At 40.6% G+C, this 23,061-nt stretch overlaps 1 protein-coding gene across 1 annotated transcript; it reads right to left on the bottom strand.

The window, feature by feature from the left end:
* Positions 1 to 3,074: 3,074 nt before the first annotated feature.
* On the bottom strand, positions 3,075 to 16,325 carry LOC123249684 (keratin, type II cytoskeletal 71-like). Its single transcript, XM_044678812.1, has 9 exons — positions 15,861 to 16,325; positions 12,913 to 13,127; positions 10,962 to 11,022; positions 9,730 to 9,825; positions 8,013 to 8,177; positions 6,904 to 7,029; positions 5,343 to 5,563; positions 4,267 to 4,301; positions 3,075 to 3,289 (listed from the first exon to the last, which is right to left on the bottom strand). The coding sequence occupies exons 1-9, from the start codon at positions 16,323 to 16,325 to the stop codon at positions 3,075 to 3,077; spliced, it is 1,599 nt and encodes a 532-aa protein (XP_044534747.1).
* Between the last annotated feature and the right edge of the window lie 6,736 nt (positions 16,326 to 23,061).

Raw genomic sequence — 23,061 nt, 5'->3', positions numbered from 1 at the left:
TTTCTTTTTTTTTCTCTTTAAATCCTTAACTTCTGTGTATTGGCTCCTTGGTGGAAGATTGGTAAGGGTAAGCAATTGGGGTCAAGTGACTTTCCCAGGGTCACACAGCTGGGAAGTGTCTGAGGCCGGATTTGAACCTAGGACCTCCCGTCTCTAGGCCTGGCTCTCAATCCACTGAGCTATCCAGCTGCCCCAACTATGCCCTTTTTTTTTTTCTTTTTTTTTTTTTAACCCTTAACTTCTGTGTATTGACTTATAGATGGAAGAGTGGTAAGGGTAGGCAATGGGGGTCAAGTGACTTGCCCAGGGTCACACAGTATGCCCTTTTCTTGAAAAGGCTCCACATTCATTATGCCAGTTGCTGTATTTATCTCTTTCTATCCCAAGACTATCCAACTGCCTCTTTGAAGCCAGTGGGAAGGTCAGTGCCAGAGGGTGATTCAACGCCTACACACACACACACACACACACACACACACACACACACACACACATCGGTTCCTGACAAACTTCCCTGCAGGCTTGTCTGTACATGATGAGAGCTCTGGAGTGAGAGAACAGAGGTGCTGAGGCTAAACCCAGAGCTCAAACTTGTGTCCATCTGCAGCAGCAGGAAAGTTCTCACACCATAATGGTCTCTAACCTTTGATGGCGACACAACATACATAGCAAGATTCCGATTTCATCTTCAAACTTTATGTCCCTCTTGCCCTTCCCCAATACAATCCCATCACTCCCTTCCACAACCACTTGCCCCCAGAGAGAGGAATCAACATGAGGACTTTTTCTTTTGATTGCCCTTCCTGAGTTTATCCCTAATTCTCTAGCATTTTTTCCAGTAGAGGAAGAGAGTAATCTGAGTTGAACTCGACCCCAAATTCCAGCTTCCTCTAAGCAAGCATGGGGTGCCTACCCCAAGAGGCCCTAGTTTCACATGGAAAAGGTCCAGAAATGCAGCTTACTCCTAACCCTGTACAGCTTTCATTTTTTCATTTCCCTCTAAGATGGACCCTCACCTCAAGATCCAGAGAGATGGCAGTGACCGATGCTGTTTGCCCACCTATTGGTAAAGACTGATATTGCTAAAGACCAATGACTAAAGACCTATCACTTTGCTTAAGAAGTTCCTTCCAGATAATGAGATTACAAATTTAGACCATGAAGGAAATTTAGAAGAGATTATTTCATACCATTCTTTCACTTTACAGGTGGAGAAACTGAGGCCCCAAAAGGGGAAGGAACTTGCCCAAGATTAGATAGTAATTGGAAAATTTGAACCCAAGTCCTCTGTCTCCCAAAGCAGTGCACTTTCCACTACCTCTTACTATCCTTTCTTCCTTTCAGACCTTCTTTGATCCCTTCTTAGACTGCATTCTATATGGCTCCACTCTTCCTAGACTTCATAATCTCCAAAAACCCTCATAACTTTGGAGAACTTGCATTTTTTACTTCTCTAGGGACAAAGTAAGAGCACATACGTGTGTGTTTGTGTATATTATATGTTGTTCCTCCTAGGTTCATGTGTTATCTACATATGTGCATGGGTTCATAGGAACTCACCGATAGGTATTTATACATGTTTCTGTCCCTCTTGCCATTCCCCAATACCATCCCATCACCTCCTTCCACAACCACTTATTCCCAGAGAGGGGAGTCAGCATGAGGACTTTTTTCTTTTGAGTGCCCTTCCTGGGTCTATCCCTAATTCTCTGACATTTTTTCCAGCAGGCAAGAGAGTAATCTGAGTTCGTCAACATGTGTCTACATGTGTACACATGCATAAAGGGCACATATTTGTGTAGACATACAACTTCACCTGTGTGTTTAAACTGTATACAAGAGTGTATAGATGTGTATTGTGTCTTTTCTCTGAGTATGCACGGGTGAATTCATGTATATAATTTTTGTGGACACACTTGTATCCTGTATGTACTTATACATGTACATTTATCTGCATGTCCCTATATGTTTGTTATGTGGATGTGTATGCATATGCCTAATTATGCATTTCTATATTGTAATATAAGATTTGGACAGATTTGCAAGAAGCCATGTTGGGGCAAGAGTTGCTAGTTATGTGTGTTTGTATGTTAGTCCATAGGTTAGTGAATGTATACATGTATGTGTTTGTTTATTTGTGTCTGAATATGGATGCAAATATTGATACCCCTATATATTGCATGGATATATGCATGTACTTATTCCTGTGTCTGTGACGAGGCTTTGTATATGTGCATGTGCTCACAAGACGGCATTTACATGTCTATATATGTGTGTTTGGGGACATGCCTGTCTACATGTATGTAAGCACATTTGTTTACTCCTGTTTTTGCATATGGGTGACTACAAAAGTGTGTATTTAAACACTCAGAGACCACATCGTATTTATTTTGCTATTTATTGGGATATGGTAGAAAGTCAAAGAAGTGAAAGAAAGAGGGAAAAGCCAATATTATTTCTTTGCCTCTGCTCCTGGTTAGAAGAGTCAAAAGAGCCTTCCATGGATATAAATTGCATTTGATAGAGCTAGAAGTGAATTAACCAAAGGATAATCAAGTCATTCCTGGTCCTTTTTATTGCCTCCACACCCAGAATCAATGGGTTGCCAGTAGAAAAGGATGGAGTTCACTTTCTGACCCCTAAGCCCCAAATGCATCTGTGGTTCTATGGCCCAAAAGGGCATAGACTGTGTGTCCAGAGGAGCTAAGAAGGTCCAGGAAGAAAGAGTTTCATGGTGGATGGAGCTCCAGCTGCAGTCTGGAGCCAGAAGACATGAAGTGTGTTCAGGATGAGGCTGGTGTGGTCATGACCATGGGCCTTGGTTGGGGAAGGGAGTAAAAGAAAGAAAGGGCAAGAAGAAAGAGGGGCAAGAAGTAAATAAAAAAAGTAGTTTAGGAATCCAATGTTGCCCCCAGATCAAGAAGAATCAGAGAAGGCTGAGGGTTTGGAAAACAAAAGGATTTTTTTTGGTAATGTCCGAGGACAAGAAGTTCAGGACAGAGATGTGTAATGTTGATGGCTGGAGCTATGGTGACCGGTGACGACGGTCAGCAGGAGGACCCGCTGGAGAGTATCTATCGGCTGCTTTTCTTGATGGGAGAGCCCAGGGTAGAGGATTTGCTTAGGAGATCCTTGTAGTCACTGACACTGGAACCTTGATTCTTGTCATCCCTGCCCCGTGTGCTGCAGACTCCAGAAATACAGGAGCCACTGGAGGCCAAGTAGCCACCACTGACAGAGCTGGGTGGGTAGCCATAACCACTGCCACCAGTGGTACTGCTGATGACAGCTGCAAGGAGAGAGCCGGGATGTCAGATTACCTCTGGAAATCCCATCATATAGGACATGTCCTTCCTCCTTTACCCTCCAGCCAACCCATGGTCCAGAACGAAGACATGCCTCTATCACATTTCTAGAGTACTCTAAGGTATATAAAAGGCTTCCTTCACCACAACCATGGGACCTAAGGCATATAATTATATTATACTCATTTGGCAGAAGTGGAAAGAAACTAAGGTCATGCTGATAATTCTCAGAGCCAGGATCTTAGTCTTCTTAAATCCCGTACCCTTTCCACTTTCCCTTTGCAGCCTTCTCTGACCTGGGTCTACCCACTAGAAGCCAACTCACAGAGAGGGTATTCAGCTTAAGGATCCTCTCTTTCCTCAGGAAAGCACTTAAAGAACAGACTTTCTTATCTCTATAACTGTCCTCACTTATCCAAATTATAGCCATGGTTTTCAATTATTCCTCTATTTGACCTTTCTTTTTCTGTCCATTTCCCTAGTCTTGGCTTCTAGATGACAGAAAATCTATTTCTCTCTTCTTTTAGTCTCCTAAATAACTTGTGTAGCAACATAGTAAGTCTCTAGAAATTGTGCTAGCTATAACTAAGACTTGTACCCATTTAGCACTTTAAACTTTGAAAAATGTTTTTGTAGAAGTGCTGCTTCAAGCTGACTGAGTTCTCATGAAGCAAAAGTAAGATGGTCTGATAGACATAGAACTGGACTTAGCTAACTTGAGTTTTAATTCAGACTCTGCCATTAACTGGCTGTTTGACCTTGGGCAAGAGACTCACATCTCTTTTTCTCTCAGTTCCTACATCAGCAAAATGGGAACAATGCAACCACTACTTCCTAGAGTTCAAAAAAAAAACACTGCTTTGGGAGACAGAGGACTTGGGTTCAAATTTTCCAATTACTATCTAATCTTGGGCAAGTTTATTATTATGGTCCCACAATTGTTATAATTCAAGGTACTTACAGATGCTGACAGAGGATGGGAATTCCCCAGACATTCTGTAAAGGAGAAAACAATAATATAGGTCAGTCTTCCAACCAACAATCTCTTTTGCAAAGCCTTCTTGGGGGGGTTGAGTCAAAGTCCAAAGGAGAATATTTACAACCTCCATCCTACTGAGTATCTGAGTCACTCAGAAGAGTTGATTTACCATATATTAGTTTCAGTACTATCATAACCAAATGGATCATTAGACACCATCCCTGAAGCAAAGGGCCACACACATCCATTCAGCAATGCATGTTACCTGTGTCACTTTTTAACCTCCCCAGGTCTGGCATAAACTCATTCCTCATCTCTGCTTTGGAAGATATTTGTATTCTTTCAAGACTCATCTCAGATGCCTCCTCCATGAAATCTTTCTTGATTTCCCACTTCTCTGCACAAACCTCAACTGTTGATATTCACCACTTCCTCAATTTTACTTATACTATATTTGTGTACATGACCTATCACAGCATGGCATCATGGTTAAAGATCTGGTAATGGGGCCAGAAAGACCTGAGTTCAACTCTTGCTTCTCATATATACTGGCTGTTTAAACCTGGGCAAGTTCCATAACTTTTCAGTATCCTTAACAACTCTCAAAGACTGTTCTAAGTTGCATTGAAAGTGTTCATTTGCATTGTTAAAAGGAGCTTCCTCATCTAAGAGTTCCCTGTCCCTATTCCTCAATCTCCTTAATGAATTGTAGACTGCTTGAGGCCAGGGACTACTTATTTTTACCTGATGTCCCTAGGACCAAGGATAGAGACTTGCACATAGTGGGTGCCTCACATATGTTTGGTGAATTGAATCTAAAACTCCCATCTTTGAGGAGGTGTAGACATGACCCCAGAATTCTAAAACAATAAACCTAGATTCTTGGTCTCCTTTGAAGGAGTTCTGATGCCATTCCCCTCAAAATCTGAATATCAACATAACCAAATTAGGATGGATTTCCCTTTTTCATTCCTTTCTTCCTGAATGTAAGACATATATACTCGTAGTACTTCTTCTATGGAAATTACATATGTCTACATATGGAAATTAGGGTTCACCTGCACTCTTCACTTTCGAGCAGCTTCTTGTAGGTGGCAATCTCAACATCAAGGGAAAGCTTGACACTCATCAGCTCCTGGTATTCTCGCAACAAACGGGCCAGCTCCTCCTTGGCGTTGTGTAGGACTCCTTCCAGCTCATCCAACTTGTCCCGGGCATCTTTCAGGGCATTGTCTCCTCGTTGCTCAGCATCAGCAATGGCCATCTCCAGATTGGAGCACTGTAGGGACAGAATTGAAAGTGACAGAAGATTTGGGGAGGTGGGAGGAAGGCGATGTCCAACTTGTCCTCCAGTCTCTGGGAAACACTCTCTTCTTAACCATACTTCTCATTCCTAAAGATTTCTTTGGACAGAGATGCCAATAATCCCTTGGGATGGCATTTTCTTGTTTTAGTTTTCCACTAGACTTACATAATTCTTGTTTAAAACATTCCTGGATTTGGAGGTAGATAGAGGGGGCATGTGGTGGAAAGAATGCTAGACTGGAGTCAGAGATCATATATTCAAATCTAGAACTTAACGATTATTATTTAATTACAACATATTACTTGTGTGGTCTTGGATAAGCCTCTCTGAGTCTCGGTTTCCTGTGAAATGAGACTGTGCCAGATGATATATAAGGATCCTTCCAGGTTTAGATCCTATTAAAATAAATAATCTTGATTGCTTATTCTAAAATGGAAGCTTCTTTCCTCCTGTTGTGATGATGTATTTAGAGTAAAAACATGTTCAAGGCTCTCTTTCATGTGTTATCCCATATTGCTTTTAAGTATTCTCCCAAACTAGCCATAACCCTAAATTTGTACCTAGAGTTCCCATCATTAAATTCAGTCTTCTTCTCTGCAAAATTAGAGGGTTGCATAGGATGAATATAAATTCATGTGCAGCTTTACCATTCTAGGATTCTAGCTGCTAAGATCCTTGATGATAGCCATTGTTTTAGCAGCATAATAATAGATCTAGAGCAGAAAGGGACCTCATTCAAAAGCAATCTAGTCTAACTCCTTCATGTTATAAATCATAAGATCATGAGTCATAGGACTAGAAAATCCTTAGCAATCTGATCCATTTTAAAAATTAGGAAACCGAGGTCAATGGAGTTTAACTGACTTACCAAAGAACATATAAGTAGTAAGCATAAGAGGCAGAACTTGAACCCAAGACTTCTGATCCCTCAATCAGTAATTTCTCTATAGCACTACTTTATCTCTTTATAAATTTATTTTTTGTAATCTCAGAGCCCAGTCCAAGCTTTAATATATAGTAAAAAATCAATAAATATGGAAGGAAGGGAGGGAGGCCCCTCAACTCCAATATTTAGTCTCTACATATGTGGCAGCTTCCATCAATAACTTGAAGAGTTATCTCCCTCTTTAATCTTCTCAAATTAATATGGAATAAGTAGCCCCTAAAGATGCTTAGCTCTGGGTATTTAAGACTCTGACTCCATTCCCCTTCTCTGCTGAGTAAGAGATGTAGGCTGCCGGCTGTTAAAAGCTAACTCAGCTCAACCCTCCCACCAGCTGACCATTGGACCAGAGGCAGATGATCCATCTCACCTGCTTCTTCACATTCTCAATCTCTGAGCGAAGCCTCTGGATGAATCGGCTCATTTCTGAGATCTCATTCTTGGTTTGTTTGAGGTCATCCCCATGCCGGCCAGCCATCAATTGCAGTTCCTGGAACTTTGGACAAAGCAGAATTCATTGACAATACATTCTTCTTGCTCCTTCTTGCTCCCCCTGACTGAGAAACTGAACTCAAAGCTCTCTTCTCTCTGCCATCTTTGGAGTTATGGATTAATACTAACTTTGAAAACAAACTGGGAGCTACAAGCGTAGAAAATCATTCAGAAAACCTAATAAAAATAGAATCTAGGTCCAGGTGAGAGATATGCCTTGGAATATTCAGAGAGAACTTGGGCAAAATTTGAAGGTCCAGTAGGATTTGGAAGTCAACTTGTAAGACTAGATTACATCCTGGCCTCTGCTTAAGCTGTTGCCTATACCTGTAATCCCATCTCCTGAATTTTTACCCATCCTTGAAAGCCCAACTTAAATGCCACCACCTCCTCCAGGAACCCTTCCTCTAGTCAGGAACAACCATGATCCTTGGACCTCACATAGTACTTTGTTCTGCTCCTTTTCCTTATCACATAATTTGTGTTTTAGCTCTCTGGATGGGTTTCTCTTTCCTCCTACTAGTCTGCAAGCTCCATGAGGATAGGGAATATTTTATCTGATGCTGAATGTCAGTGTCTATCATGGTGCTTTGAACACAGCAAAAATACTTAACAAATGTTAATTGAATTGATTCCTGAATCTTCTCTAGTCAGTAGCTACTGACTATCTCTCAGTACATTGATTTACCATGAATTTGGAAGGTCAAGGAATATTCCTCAAATCCCAGAACCATTATTTCCTCCCCTAACAGTGTTGGAAGCCTTGCTCCCTAGGCTGATACCATGATACTATGTCACAGGAGATCCTTAGGAAGAGAAAAGTGCTTTCAGGGCTTATTGGTGAATTGTAGAGGGTGACACATGCTGGACAGGCAGCTCAAATCCTTTCCCTTACCCCTAGAAAAGTTTAGGGTGCTACTCAAGACATAGATCACATGTCTCTACAGTCATTGAATTAGTGCTCCTCGGAGCCACCCTTGGCCTCACCTTGGTCTGGTAGACTTTTTCAGCATCAGTCTTGCTCTTCATGGCAATGCCCTCATACTTGTCTCTGACTTCATCAATGATGCTATCCAAATTCAGGTTTCGGTTATTGTCCATGGAGAGGATGACAGATGTATCACTGATGTGTGACTGGATCTGAGCAATCTCCTGCCATGGGTACAAATATAATCTCAAAGTGAGAATCCTTTTATGGGACCAAGGTTGAATGATCCCTCTTCTAAAGAAGTGGAACAAATTCCAGGAGGAATTTTACTCCTCCCCCCATTAATGCTAAAAAAGTGTACCTTAAAAGTGCCCTTACATGATCTTTTCTCTTAAATCCACTCCTCTTCCCGACTACCCTGTTATTTTTGTGAAGAGAACTAGGATTCTTTCGGTCACCTTAATCAACCCTTACTTCAGTCACCATACACTCAGTCACAAAGTTCACAACCCTGGTGTCACTTCACTCCTCACTCTTTCTTACTCCACATATGCAGACATTTGCCAAATCTTGTCATCTCTATCTACACATCTTTGGAATGTGTCACCTGTCCTCTATTCCCATAGCCACCACTGTAGCTCAGACACTCATCACTTCGCCTGAACTACTGTAATAGTCAAAGGTTCCTGGATTCCTAATTGGTTTCTTTGCTTAAGTCTCTGCCTCTTCAATTCATTCTCCATCCTATTGTCAAAGAAATTTCCCTAAAGTACAGGCTTACCCATGTCACTTTCCTACTCAAATAAATTCCCACTGAGTCTAGAACAAGATATTTTATTTTTATCTTATCTTTTTAAATTTCTAGTTTTGTATAAGATTTAGAAAAATTGACATAATTCTTAGTATAAGAGTATATCATATAATTTATAAATATACATATATTGGGCATATACATTCAGAACATCTTTTGGTTGTGATACATGATTTTTTATAATAAACTCTTACCTTTTGTCTTAAAATTGATACTAAGTATATATTTCAAGACAGAAGAGCAGTAAGGGCTAGGCAATTGAAGGTAAATGACTTGCCCAGGATCATACAGCTAGAAAGTGTCTGAGGCCAGATTTGAACTTAGAACCTCCTGTGTCCAGGCCCAGTTCTCTATCCACTGAGCCACCAACTGCCCCAAGGGATATCTGATTTTTTTAAAATTAATATTTCTTTCAATTACACATAGAAGCAATTTTTGACAATTATTTTCTGACATTTTGTGATTAAAATTCTCTCCCTCTTCCCCTCTCCCTAAGGCACTAAATAATCTGATATAGGTTATACCAGTGCTTTCATACAATACACATTTCCACATCCCCATGTTTTGACTGGAGACATAAGGGATACAGGATTTTTTTTAAGGTCAGAGACTCCTGATCTATAGTATTGACCAATTTGTGTCACTTTACAGTCAGGCAGAAGCTTCTTGAAAGCAATTTCTATGTCCTTTCTGTCTTTGTAGTTTAGTATCCATCACAACATACTACAAATAGAACCTCACTGGTTATCAGGTCCATACTTGCAAGAATCCCTTCTATAATAGTCCAGAAGAAGTCATTTGGCCACCCATTCCACTTCAAGATATCTCTGATTATTAGAAAGTTTTTCCCCATTTCAAACTTGAATCTGCCTCTGTGTAAATTCCCCCTCACCATTCCTCATTCAGTTTGGTGACCAATTATTAGAGAAATGACCAATCTCAAGGGCATTGTAGTGATAACTTACCGCTTCATACAGACACTTCAGGAACTTGGTCTCTTGGTCCAAGGATTCCACCTTGGCTTGCAGTTCCACTTTATTTGTGTAAGCAGCATCTACATCCTAGGAGGAGACACCCCCAAAAATTATTTTCTGATTACTACCTGTCCTTCATGGAAAAGTCGGAGAGACTTCTCAAGTTCCAGTCACCTAGGGTCAAGAGGGAAAACTGCGCTTCCTTCTTCAGTACTAAGTCTCCAAGAAGGAAACCGAAGGATCTCAAGAGAAAGGTAGAGGTCCTCTAGTAACCCATACCCAACACTGCATAATGGGAAAAGCTTAAGACTCTAAACTTGGATTTGACAGGGCAACTCTTCCCAGGAAATGGTATACCCAGCTGTTACTGATAGTTTAGACATCCCTCCTATAATCTATTGCAATACTGGAAGTCCCTTTCCTCTGGTTCTTAGAGAATGCAGGGACCTCTTGGTTGCCTATCACTTCAGGATATAGGTCCTTAATATCATTTGTGTCATGTACCACATATGTCTGGTGAAGTCTATGGACTCTTTCTCAGAATAATGTTCTAAGTATTGAAAGAAAATGTTCAATTTCACTTAGAAGCTAGTGAAAATAAGGATGTCATTTTTTCCTATTTACACAGATCCCCTAAAATCTATTCATGATCTCCAGATTCACCCCTGCTTTAAGGTATTCCTCATATGTTTGAAAATATTTGTGAAGTCACCACTACTGCCACCACCACCACCATCACCCCACCAAGCTTTCTTTTTTCTGAATTTTTCATTCTGCTCTATCCCAAACTCTAGTTTTTTTATTTGTGTTTTTGCATTTGGATGAGGAACTTGGTCTATCTATGTACAAGTTAAGCATTGATAGATATTTTGTTTGAAGTAAAGAATAAATGATCAAAAACAGTATTAGCATGAAAACTACCTTAAAAACTTAGCAGGAAAAAAAATTAGCATGAAAACTACCTTATGCTTAAACTGGACTAAAGCAGTAATTACAGACCTTCAAAAGAACACAACTGACATTACAGATTGAAGGTTGTGTTGTTAACTAGGACAGTGAAATGTACAGTCCAAGCAACACCTTACAATAAAATATGATCAGTGAAGCAGTCTTTCCAAAGGAAAGTTGGGCAGGGCATTTGGGGACTGATGGGTCAAGGTGAATGACCTGAGAATCAGGGAGATGCCAACCCACCCAGGGCTTCAGAGGCCTTTACAGCTCACCTTCTTAAGCAACACAAACTCATTTTCTGTAGCTGTTCTTCTGTTGATCTCCTCCTCATATCTGTAAAATGAATAGTTTGTCACTGAATATACTTTCTTTTGTTGTTATTTAGTAATTTCAGTCATGTCCAACTCTCCCATTTGGGGTTTTCTTGGCAAAGATTGTGGAATATTTAGCCATTTCCTTCTCCAGCTCATTTTACAGATGAAGAAACTGAGGCAAACAAGGTTAAGTGGCTTGCCCAGGGTCACACAGCCAGTAAGTGTCCAAAGCCAACTTTGAACTCAGGAAGTCTTCCTGACTCCAGATCTGGCACTCTATCCACTGTGCCATCTAGCTGCCCCTGAATGCTTTCTGGAGTACCTTTATGTACAAAGTCCTATTCACATCCCTAGCAGGAGACACACAACCTTTGTACTCACAACAACTTAAAAAGAATAGTAGTAGTGGTAGTAGTGGTAGTGGTAGTAGTAGTAGTAGTGGTAGTAGTAGTAGTAGTAGTAGTAGTAGTAGTAGTAGTAGTAGTAGTATAAATAGGTCTCGGCCATCTTATACCATATGCCCAAAACATTTCAAATGAATCCTCAATTTAAATCAATGGGCTACATCATAAAAGAGATTGAAGATGGGGCAGGTAGGTGGCTTAGTGGATTGAGAGTCAACTCTAGAGATGGGAGGTCCTGGGTTCAGACACTTCCTAACTATGTGACTCTGGGCAAGTCATTTAACTCCCATTGTCTCATCCTTACTGCCTTTCTGGCTTGGAACCAGAGCACAATATTGATTCTAAGATAGAGGGTAAGAGTTTAAAAAATATTGGATGAAAATTGTTGAAGGTATTTTTAACATTTATGGCTAGAGAGTTAAAGATCATAAGAGATAAAATAGGTAATTTTTTAAGCCCTTACCTTCTGCTTTAGAATGAATACTATGCATTGGTTCCAAGGCAGAAGAATGGTAAGGGCTAGGCAATGGGGTTTAAGTGACTTGCCCAGGGTCACACAGTTAGGAAGTGTCTGAGATCATTTGAACCTAGGACTTCCCATCTCTAGGCCTGGCTCTCAATCCAATGAGCTGTCCAACTGCCCCCAAAACAGATAATTTTGATTACATTAAAAGGCTTTTGCAAAAACAAAATCAATACAGCCAAGACAAAGGAAATTGTCATTTAATTAAGAAAAATATCTTTTTTTCAAATGTCTCTGATAAGGTATGATACTCAAACCATATAGGGAATTAATGCAAATATAAAAGATCAAGGAAAACTACTCAATAAGTTATGATCTCAATAAAGATATGAACAAATAGTTCTCAAAAGAAGAATTGCAAGCTATTAACAGCAATAGGAAAGAGAAAGGCAAATGAGAAAAATTCTTGGATTCACCTGACATCCAAAAAATTGGAAAGGGAAATGGTACAAAAAGAGTTCATGGGGAAACAAACACATTAATCAGTGATTTATTTCACTCATTCTTTTGGTAGGACTTTTTGGAATTATGGCTAAAACCAAGTGGGAAGAAGAAGGTATTAAAATTTCCAGAAGCCTGGAACCAGAGATCCCCCTGCCAGGCATAAACTCTCAAAGAGTTCAAAGACAGCTACCAAAATTCCAAACTATTCAGAGTGAGTAACACTTTTTATGGTTACAAAGAACTGGAAATGAATGATACTTCCCTGCCTTATAATCATCCAGGTTCTTAGGTGCAGGCACAGTACAGAAATTTTATATGTATCCCTCTGTCAGGCCAGAGCAGTTCTAGCAATTGCTGGCATTCTATATGATGTTACTAAGGGATTAATACTAGGAGCACTGCTATCCTCACTAAACCCTAAACAGTTTAGTCTTCCCCTGAAGAAACCGATGAAAATGCCCATATCTCTACATTACTGGCCCAGTTCTGCAGGACTGACTTCAGTTATCTAGTTCACAGAGTTTATCTCCCCTCTCACCTCTTCTTGAAGTCTTCTACAACCTCCCGCAAATTCCTCAGTTCTGAGTCCATTCTCAACCTGTCCCCTGACAAAGTGTCCAGCTGCCTCCTCAGGTTTCCAATGAAGCCCTCGTAGTGGGGCTCCAGGCTGTTATTACAGTTGCTCAGGTCCAGCTGTTGCAGCAGGTTCCACTTGGTCTCCAGCACCTGGTTCTGCTGCTCCAGGAACCTCACCTAGAACCCAGTCCCAGAAATGAGAACCCAAATGAACAGACCCCACTCAGCAGAGCTGTGAGGGTGACAGACAAAAAAGGTGATAGTCAATCTATCCCTCAAAACACCATGTGCCTCTCTATTCTAGGGCAGAATACCCTTGGTTCAGGAAACCCTTAAGTCCTGGAATGATGTGTTGATTCCCACATGCCATTTTGCTATTGGTTTTATGTGAAACAAATAGACTGAGCCTTTTGTACCTCTTTCTCTTTAGTGGAGGTCAGAGAGTGGAAGAGAAGAGAAAGTTAACACTTTGGGAATATTTGGGTTTTATTGTTTTTTTCCTTGTTTTCTATTTCCATAGACACTAGAAGTCCACAAATGTTGGGTTGGAGACCTGAGGTGAGATTCAGTCTAGGATTCAACAACTGTCAATAGTCAACTTGCTTCCTTGTGACTCAGTTTCTCTAACTGTAAAGTGAGGTCATTAGCCCTAGATGATCTCTTTTGGATAAACTCTAACATTCTTACACTATCTTCAATTCAATATAATCCACAATATCCCTAATCTCTACATAGATGGTCAAGAATTTATTTTGTTAATCATAGTTTTTGAGCTGGAAGAGACCTTGTTGGTGTCCAACTCTTTTATTAGAAAGATAAGATGTGGAAGCCCAGAAAAATGAATCAAAGATGTAAGTTTCTTCAGACGAAGTTAAAGAGATGAAACTCAAGAGTGAGTCCTCTTTCTGTCCAAATCCAGATCTTTTTGCATTAAACCACCCTTCCCCACTTTTGGTGCCATTAAATCCACCAAGAATTCTATTTCCTCAGCTTCTAAGGAGACTTCTGTGGTTGCTGAAGACCAACTACAGAGCCCCCTTGACCTAGTGTAAGATATGCTCCAAGGACTATTAGATTCCTCCTTGTCAAGTATCTGGCTTGGTAGGAACATCTGGCTGTTCAGTTGAAGTTTAATTTCTACCAGCTGTCTGCTTTGGGGAATGCTCAGCCTATGCTAGAGGAACACATTCTATTGTCAACTAAAACTAATTTGAGGATTCTCTGCCCCTCTCCATCATACCGTGCCCTAACTTCCCTTTCTTGGTGTGGAATTATGAGAGATGTTCAGGTTCTTCTTTCTGGGTTCTCAAACTTTTCTGCCTCCAGAGAGTTTGTACTCCATAGGAAGCCTGCTGCACGCCTGTAATTGAGCTCTCAATATACAACAGAAACCCCTTCAAGAGTCCTCAGTGACCTGGGAGTAGGACTGAGACCCTGAGGAGTATGGCTGAGGCCAACCAATGGGCCAGAAACTTACCAATAGAAGTAAGAACCTAGGATTCCACACAACTGAGGGAACTGGTTTTGGTAAACTTCAGATTGAGGTTAGAGAAAGGCCAATGGATGCCCTCTAGATCTATTGACTTTATTCTGACTTGTATATTATTTAAAGAACCTGTTGTTTTGAGGCAGAAGCAGCTAGTGGTGCTGCACATTGGAATCAGAAAGATCTGAGTTCAAATCTCACCTCAGACACATACAGCTGTGTGACCCTTGGAAAGTCACTTAACTTTGGTTTGCCTCAGTTTCCTCTGCTATAAAATAAGGACAATAATAGCACCTGCCTCCCATGGTTGTTGTGAGAAGCGAATGAGATAATATTTATAAAAAAAAGTCCTCAGCAAGTACCCGGCATATAATACATCCTCTATAAATGCTTTATTCCCTCACCCTTCCCTGATAAAAGGAAAAGAACCCTGTCTAGAAGGCAAAAGACTGTACATTTTTTTCGCCTTCTCCACTGTCTGTGTGACAAGTCATCAAGCACTTGTAGTCTCATCTGTAAAATTATGGCCTAGGATACTGCCTCTTATGGCCCTTTATAGTGGAAACCATACTCTTCTTCATTGTACCCTCTCCCTTTACTCTTTTTTTAAGCCCTTACTTTCCATCTTAGAATCAATACTAAGTATAGGTTCCAAGTAGTAAGGTGTAAGCAATGGGGGTTAAGTGACTTGCCCAGGGTCACACAGCTAGGAAGTGTCTGAGGCCATTTGAACCCAGGACCTCCCATCTCTAGGCCTGGCTCTCTACCCACTGGGTCACCTAGCTGTACTTTTTCCCCTCTTAATCTTTCATAAGGTCATACGTAACCTATTGAAACTCATGCCCCATGGAAAAATCATTCCAGGGGCTTAAGAAGTATCCATGGTTTGAATTCTAGGTCCCATGTAAGGAGATAAGTTTGAGGAGAGGTAGAAAGTCCCAGTGCTTCCTTAGTTTTTCTAAGAAGGCATGGGATTCAATTGTTGTTCCTTATCTACCTTACTCTATAATAGCCCAGGAGCCGAATCTTGACACCAAGGTAGACTTTAAGATTAGGTCCATATTTCCTTTTTCCTTTAGTTCTCTCCTTCCTCGGTTCTTAGGCCAAGGTTTTGTACAAAGTCTGAGATGATCTAGCAGATCTAGTTTTTATATTCTTTCCAGGAACACTTTCATAAAAATAACAAGAAAAAAGCTCAGCAAATCCATTTGTTTCTCGGACACATATCTACAGGCATCACCTCCCTTCTCACCATTTTTTGAAGTCCTCTATGGCCTCCCACAAGTTCTTGAATCCAGTCTCAACTTGTCTTCCTTGGCTGGGAAGTCTTTCCAAAAATCTAACTTTAGATCTTTCTACTACAACTGAAAAAATTCGCTTCAAACTTATTACTCACCCCCACCCCCAACTTATGACAAACTCACCTTATCAATGAAGGAGGCAAATTTGTTGTTGAGTGTTTTGATCTGCTCTCGCTCCTGGGTTCTCACTCTCTGGATCTCAGGGTCCAATTCCACACTGAGTGGAGCCAAGAGACTCTCATTAACAGTCACCTGGTGAATGCCCCCGGGTGGGCACACTGGTGTGCATGCAGGTCCTAGAGCCAAACTGCCAAACATGCTCCCAGCAAAGCCACTCAGTCGGTTCTTGCCCAGACCATATGTCCTGTTCCATCCATTCCCACCAGCCACGTTGAATGAGATGTTCCGGGTCCCCCGTAGGCTGTAAAGGCTTTGACTGCCAAAGTTTCCACCAAGCCCTTTGCCTCTTGTCTGGTAAGAGGCTGAGCTCCCCATTTTGCTGCCGGTAGCTCCAGAGAGCACGGCTGAACATCCACTGAAGCCTCCTTTGGTATAGACTCCTGGTTTGCAATTGAATTGACGGCTCATGATGCTGGTGGATTGGCACAGGGATGCAGCAAGTAGAAGGTGAAGCACGAGAGTTCCAGTCCAATGGTGTGAGGGATGGCTATCTGTCCCCTTATATGTGTTTGACACCCAGGTTACTGCTCCAAAAGGGCAGTCCAGGCATTAAGTGGGTTTGGTTTGCCTGGAAGCAAGAAATTATTTTCTCTCTGCTGAGCCTCCCCATCTCTGAAACAACATGAAACACTCAAATTGCTGGGCTTGCAAGCTTTGCTCATATAATTTGGGTCTTATCTAATTAACTTGCTGTCATAGAGTAATTAGCCCCAAAACCAATTCCTCCCCCAAGGGAGTTGGGTTAAAGGGATGAGGTTGTTGCTTTTTCCTCTGGTTGTTCTTTTCCAGTCCTTAGTTCCTTCTCTGGAGTGACAGGGGATAGAGCTATTGGTCTATGAGCAGCTTCAATTTGGATCATGTGAAGTGTAGGGTGGGTAGACCATTCCTCAGGAGAGCAGGCTGCTGAACAAAGGCTCAGGCATCTTTACCACTGAGAAATGGCCAACTACCCAAAGTTCCCCTCTGCTTCCCCTGGGAAAATGTCACATTACCATATGGGGAGAAGGAGGCTCACCTATTTCCCAGTTGTTGAGTAAGGAGAAAGCATCTTGGCTTAGTGGAAAGATCTCTAATTGAGAGAAGTGTTTGGTTTGAATTCCAGTTCTGCTGTTTACTCCCCGTGTAACCTTGGACAAACCCCTTAACTTCCATGGACCCCAGGTTTCTCATTGATAAAATAAAGTGGTTGAACTACAAAGGATTCTTGACCTATGATGTGTAAACTTGATTTTCCCCAATAATTGTATTTTAATATATTTAGTTTCCTTTGTAAAGGATTTTGTGTATATGGAGTGCTCAGGGAAGCTAGCACTGCTGGTATGGGGGCTTGCTGAGCTTTTTCAGGTCTACTCTTCCCCCTTGGTGTCCACCTGCCACTCAGGGGCTCCACGTGCATATTCAGCAGCCAGCCCCAGGTAAATGGGCTAAACCAGGTTGAGGGTAAACAACAGGCCTCAAACCTGAGTTAGGGAGATGTCTACTTCAAAGCACATGAAGACTTCCTGCAATGGAAGGAATGGATGAGAACAATTTGTTCCACCAGCCAGGAAGGTAAGTAAAGAAGGTTCTGTGGAGGGCTAAGAGTTAGGTTAGATATTTAAAGATGCCAGCATCATCCGCTGCATCCTGGGATATCACCAGTTGTCTTGACTTTTGCCTTGCCACTATGACTCCGCAAGAGAGAATGAGACGTGTCACATAAATCCAATTTGTGAGCAAATCAAGGAACCATTCTGGGATGTCATTGGTCCCCTTCTAAAATAAAAGACAACTTCACCAGACTAGCAAAGGAGTCCACGACACAAACAATAAAATTAAGGACTTCGGCTTAGATGGACTAAGATCCTTCCCAGTTCTAATTCCCACGATCCTAAACCAGGCTTCAAGTGGCGTTCTTAATATTCCTCACACATAGTATCCCACTTCTCACCTGCATGTCTATGTACTACTGTCCTCCATGCCTGGAATGTACTTTTTCCTCATTTCTACCCCTTAAAATCCTTGGCTTCCTCTCAGACTCAATTCAAGTGCTACTTCTCATACAAAACCTCTCCTATTACCCACATCTTCCCTTCCCCCCCAAATTACCTAGTATCTACTTTGTATATACCTGTATATGTGTATGTTTTCCTTTATTCCTTGAAGGAGGTGAATATTTCAAATTTACCTTTGGTATCACTAGTACCTAGCACAAGGCTTGACATGTAGAATGCTCATTGACTAAGTGGATCAGAACTCCTGTGTAAAAGGTCATTTCTGGACATACAAACTAAATTTGTGCTCCCATATTTTTCACAATATACTCCTACTTCCACTTTAACTATTATTATTGTAGTGGTTCAGTTGTTAGGCATGCCCAGCTCTTTGTGGCCCTGTGGACCATACTGGCCATGGAGTTTTCTTGGCAAAAGATACTAGAGTGGTTTGTCATTTCCTTCTTAAGCTATGTCAACAATCAACTGACAAAGAGTAAGCCCTGTCCTCCATCCCACCCCAAATGGGAGAGACCGATAAGAGAAAAAGGAAGCATCCATAAGGAGAACAGAGGAGAGGGATGAAAGGAGTTTGAGGATTTAGTAGGAGACAAAAAATGGAGTAGACTTGAAATAAATAGGAGAGGTAGATGGAAGAGGTCCAGGAAATGAATGGACAGGAGGATGAAAAAGGTGCTGGGAATAAAGGGAGAAGGTTAGAAGAGGAATCAGAGAGAGGGGATAAAGGAAAAATGGAAAAGACTCAGGAAGAAAATAAAGGATGAAGATAGAAGTGGAGAACAGGGGAAGAGAAAAGAAAAGGCTCAGGAAAAGAATTAGGGAAGAAGTAAGGATGTCCTCAGGGCTAGAATACCCTCCTTCCTTCATTTCTATCTTCTAGAATCCAGCTTTCTTCAAGATTCAGCTTGGGGTGGGGGGAGAAAAAGGAAGCCTTTTCTCATCTCTCAAGTTATTGCTTTCTTCAAGTTATATTTATTATTTGCAACTATTATATTCTTCCTTCAGACAGAGAGAGAGAGAGAGAGAAAGAAAGAGAGAGAGAGAGAGAAAGCACGCTCCTTGAGTTTCAGGATTGTCAGTATATCTGTTTCTCCTTTTATGTATGTACCTTCTCTCTAGGAAAGAACAGAAAAAGAATGGAAGAGGCTTGGGGAAAGAATAAGGAAACTTAGAGTAGCAGAAAAAAATGCTGATTCTGGACTCAGAGGACCTGGATTCAAATCTCAGTTCCTCCATTTATTACCTATTACCTTAGGCAAATCACTTAACATTGAATCTCAATTTCCTCATCTATAAAATGAGAGGATGTAACTAGCTGGCCTCTAAGAGGTCCTTCCAACACTAAACCTGTGATCCTATCATCTGGAGGCAAATATTGTCTAAGATTAGCAACTGATTATCAGCAGAGATGAGTTCCATGTAATTCATCCTACATGGTTTTGTAAATACAAACATGTAATTTAAGATTTTATAACCTCTCCTTGCAAAGAACTTCCAAATCTTCAGACCAAGACCAAGAAGAAATAAGGAAAGGTGGATCCCATTCTGCTTCCCTACACAACTTTTGGTTTCCCACTCCCACCTACCAAAACAGGCTGGGTCCATTCCTAGGAAGCAGACTGTCAATAAGCTTGGATCATAGGAGCTGACTTGTTCTAGTTGCCAAGAACAGGACTCTTTGGAAAGTTTTCTCCATAAGTCATGGACCATATCCTATTGCCTCCTGGCAAAGTTCCAACTTGGCAAGACCCTAGAAGAGGTGATCTGGTTATACGTTTGCATCTACAGCTAAAAGTCCTAGTGCTACCTCCCCCTAATGGCTCCCCACCCTTCAGTGTCACCAGCTTCTCAATGGATCCTGTGACTCAGTAGTTTCACCTGGGTGATTAGAATCATTGCTTGACCCTGATTCAGCAAATGTATCTGCATCCTGGAAGCTTAACCTGGCCCAGGGCCCCAGCTGTGTGGCTGATTCTTGAATAGAGGGTAGTTTGGAAGGAGTGGTTGGAGGTTCTTCTCTATGCTGCCTGTTAAAGGGCCCTTACTCCACATTTGATTCCTCCAGGCTTTTCTAGTCTTCTGTGTTTCTATTTCTCCCTCTTTCCTTCTCATCTCTCTTCCCTCCTTTATCCTCTCCATCTTTTCCTCTCCCTTTCTCTCTGTGCACTTATCCTAAACATTAGCTCCAGTCCTTCACTGAGGGAGAGAAAGATGCTCAGACTATGAAGCAAAAACTAGCCCCCTCCTCCTGTTTTGTTCCTCCTCTGTCTCCCCTTTCCCAGAGTATCCTGGGTCTATATAGCACTTGCCTATGGGGTATGTTAAGAAGAGATCAAGAAAGACTTCTTCCTCCCCCTACCCCACCATCTCCCCCACTCAACTGTTTTTGATGTCTAAAGTCCCTCCAGTTTCTTTAGGACTCACCCAATCAGTAAACTAAAAACCTTCTCTGTGAAAGCACTTCAAGGAATAATTTGCCATTTCATCAATACAGATCTTTAATCCAAAAATATTTATTAAGTATATACTTTATACAAGAACTTGTGCCTGATTGGAGCAAAGTTGGGAGGTAGAATGTTAGAAAGTAAGACAAAAGAAAAGGAAACCATCACTGCTTCCAGTCCATTTGAGAGATACCAATATATAAACAAATAACTATAAGATAATTTCAGGGTTGAGAGGGAATCAGTGAAGACTTTCTAAAGAAGGTGGTGCTTGCGAAGTCTTTAGGGAAAATGAGGATTTAAAGAAAAGATTGAGGGCAAAGGTTGGGGAGGAAGATGGAAAGTTATTCAAAGGCCAGAGAAGATAGAACATTAGTAAAGATATATTTGCAGGAACCAAAGCTAGTGTCTGAAAGGGAATGCTGGGAAGTGCATCTGGAATATGAAATGAGAGCCAGTGAGCTTGGAACCATGCTGAAGAGTTTGTGTTTTACATGTATATCCCAAATCAAATTGCTTACCATCTCTGAAAGAGGGGAAAGGAGGGAGGGAGGGAAACAATTTGTATCTTATAAGTTCAGAAACCATATGTTGAAAATTGTTACTGCATATAATTGGGAAAATAAAATATCTTTGAATTTTTTTAAATTTTAGCCTAGAATAGGCTAAATAGGGAGCCCTTGATGGTTGATCAGCAGGAGAGTGACAAGGCCAGATTCCTAACTTGGTTCTGGCAACTGGAAGGAGGCTAGATTAGAAAGAAGCTAGAGTCAGGGAGGCTAGTTAATAGGCTATTATAATAGTCCAGGAAGAGATGATAAAGATCTGAAGTAGGGTAGTAGCCCATTTAATAAAAGTAGAGAAGCAGAGGCTGTGAATGTAAAAGGGACAAGATCTGGTTACCATTGCAGGGGCAGCTTCTGTTGGCAGGTATTGGCATATGCACAATCTAGAAGACTGGTGAGGGAATGAGTTTAGAGTCAGGAGACCTGGAACTAAATCATGACTGCCATTAAACAGGATCAGAAATCAGGGTCTTGTCCAACTGCTTTTTATGGATGGGGAAAACAAGTTTTCTTTTCATTGTGCTGGAGTGCCTCCTCCTTCTGGTGGCACAAAGGACAGAGTGCCAAACTTGGAGTCAGGAAGGGCTGAATTAAAAATCTGCCTCAGACAATAACCAGCTGTGTGATTCTGTGCAAGTCACATAATTCTATTGACCCAAGTTTCCTTATCTGTAAAATGAGGATAATAATAGCACCTATCTCCCAGGATCATTGTGAGAAAAAAATGAGATGCTATTTGTAAGGGGCTTTGCGAACCTCAAAGTGCTATATAAATACTAGCTATTACAGTCATTGTTATTGCTGTTAATCTCACGCTACATTACTTCCTGCCAAAGTCAGTCACCACGTGCTTCTAGAGCACAGAATATAAATTAAATTATAAATATGGTGCTATACCGAGCAGACTGCCAAAGGAGCATTTTATAGAGTTGGGCAAAATAATAACAAAATTTATTTGGAGTAACATGAGATTTAGGATTTCAAAGTAAATGATTTTTTTACAGTAGAAATTAAAAGGGAATAATAGTATTTGTTAGACCTCAAATTCAACACATATCACATATCATGCTATATATTGATTATATTATATTGTATTATATATTACATTGTAGTCTATAGCATTGTAGTATATTATATCATATATTATAATAAGTGTTGTGTGGCATTATGTTACATCATATTATATATAGCATATTATAACATATTTTATCACATGATATATTATACCATATCACATATGATATGATGATATTAATCATTAAGGCTATTTTGATATTAATTTAAAAACATAAAAATCTATTCAGGGGAACAGACTAAATAAACATGAATAAAAAACAATTGAACTCAATAAAGCAATGTTTGATAAACCTGAAAATATAAACTATTTGGGAAAGGACTCCCTCTCTGACAAGATTTGCTAGAAAAACTGGAGTGCAGATTGACAAAAAATAGGTTCATACCAGCATCCTACACAGTATGCTACATTACACATAGACATTCAAATTAAATATAAAATTGTCCACACAAAAAAATGAAATTTGTAGAGGTAAGAAAGGATTATTAACCTAATAAGGGAATAAGAACACAAAAGATAAAGTAAGCAACTTCACCTATATGAAACTGAAAGATTTTTGTACTAATAGAATTGACACAACTAGATTAAAAAGGGAGTGTTTCATGTCTAATGAGAAAATAATCTTTGCATCAAATATTCCTGACAATACTCTGATATCTGAGCTATACAGGAAATTAAAATGAATACATAAGACTAAGGGCCACAGCGCACGGGATGATGAATTGGTCAACTTGAACTATAAACAAGCAGTTCTCAAAAAAGGATAGCAAACTATTAACAGCAATATGAAAGATAGCTCCATAATAATAAAAGAAATGAAAACCAAAACATTTCTGAAGGGGATGGTGGGTTTGCCCATACCCTTTGAACCAGATATCCCCCTACTTGGCATGTACCTAGAGGAAGTCAAAGATAGAAAGAAAGGCATCTACACTAAAATATTCAGAGTAGCACTTTTTGTGGTAACAGTATTGAAAATAAAATAGATGCCCATTGCTTATCCAATGACTAAACAAGTTGTGGCACATGAATGCAGTGGAATATTATCATACCATAAGAAATGAC

The sequence above is a fragment of the Gracilinanus agilis genome, chromosome 5 (assembly GCF_016433145.1).
Source record: "Gracilinanus agilis isolate LMUSP501 chromosome 5, AgileGrace, whole genome shotgun sequence".
In the NCBI taxonomy this organism is placed as follows: domain Eukaryota; kingdom Metazoa; phylum Chordata; class Mammalia; order Didelphimorphia; family Didelphidae; genus Gracilinanus; species Gracilinanus agilis.
The sequence above is the reverse complement of the archived record's forward strand: the minus strand, read 5'-3'. Positions and strand labels throughout refer to the sequence as shown.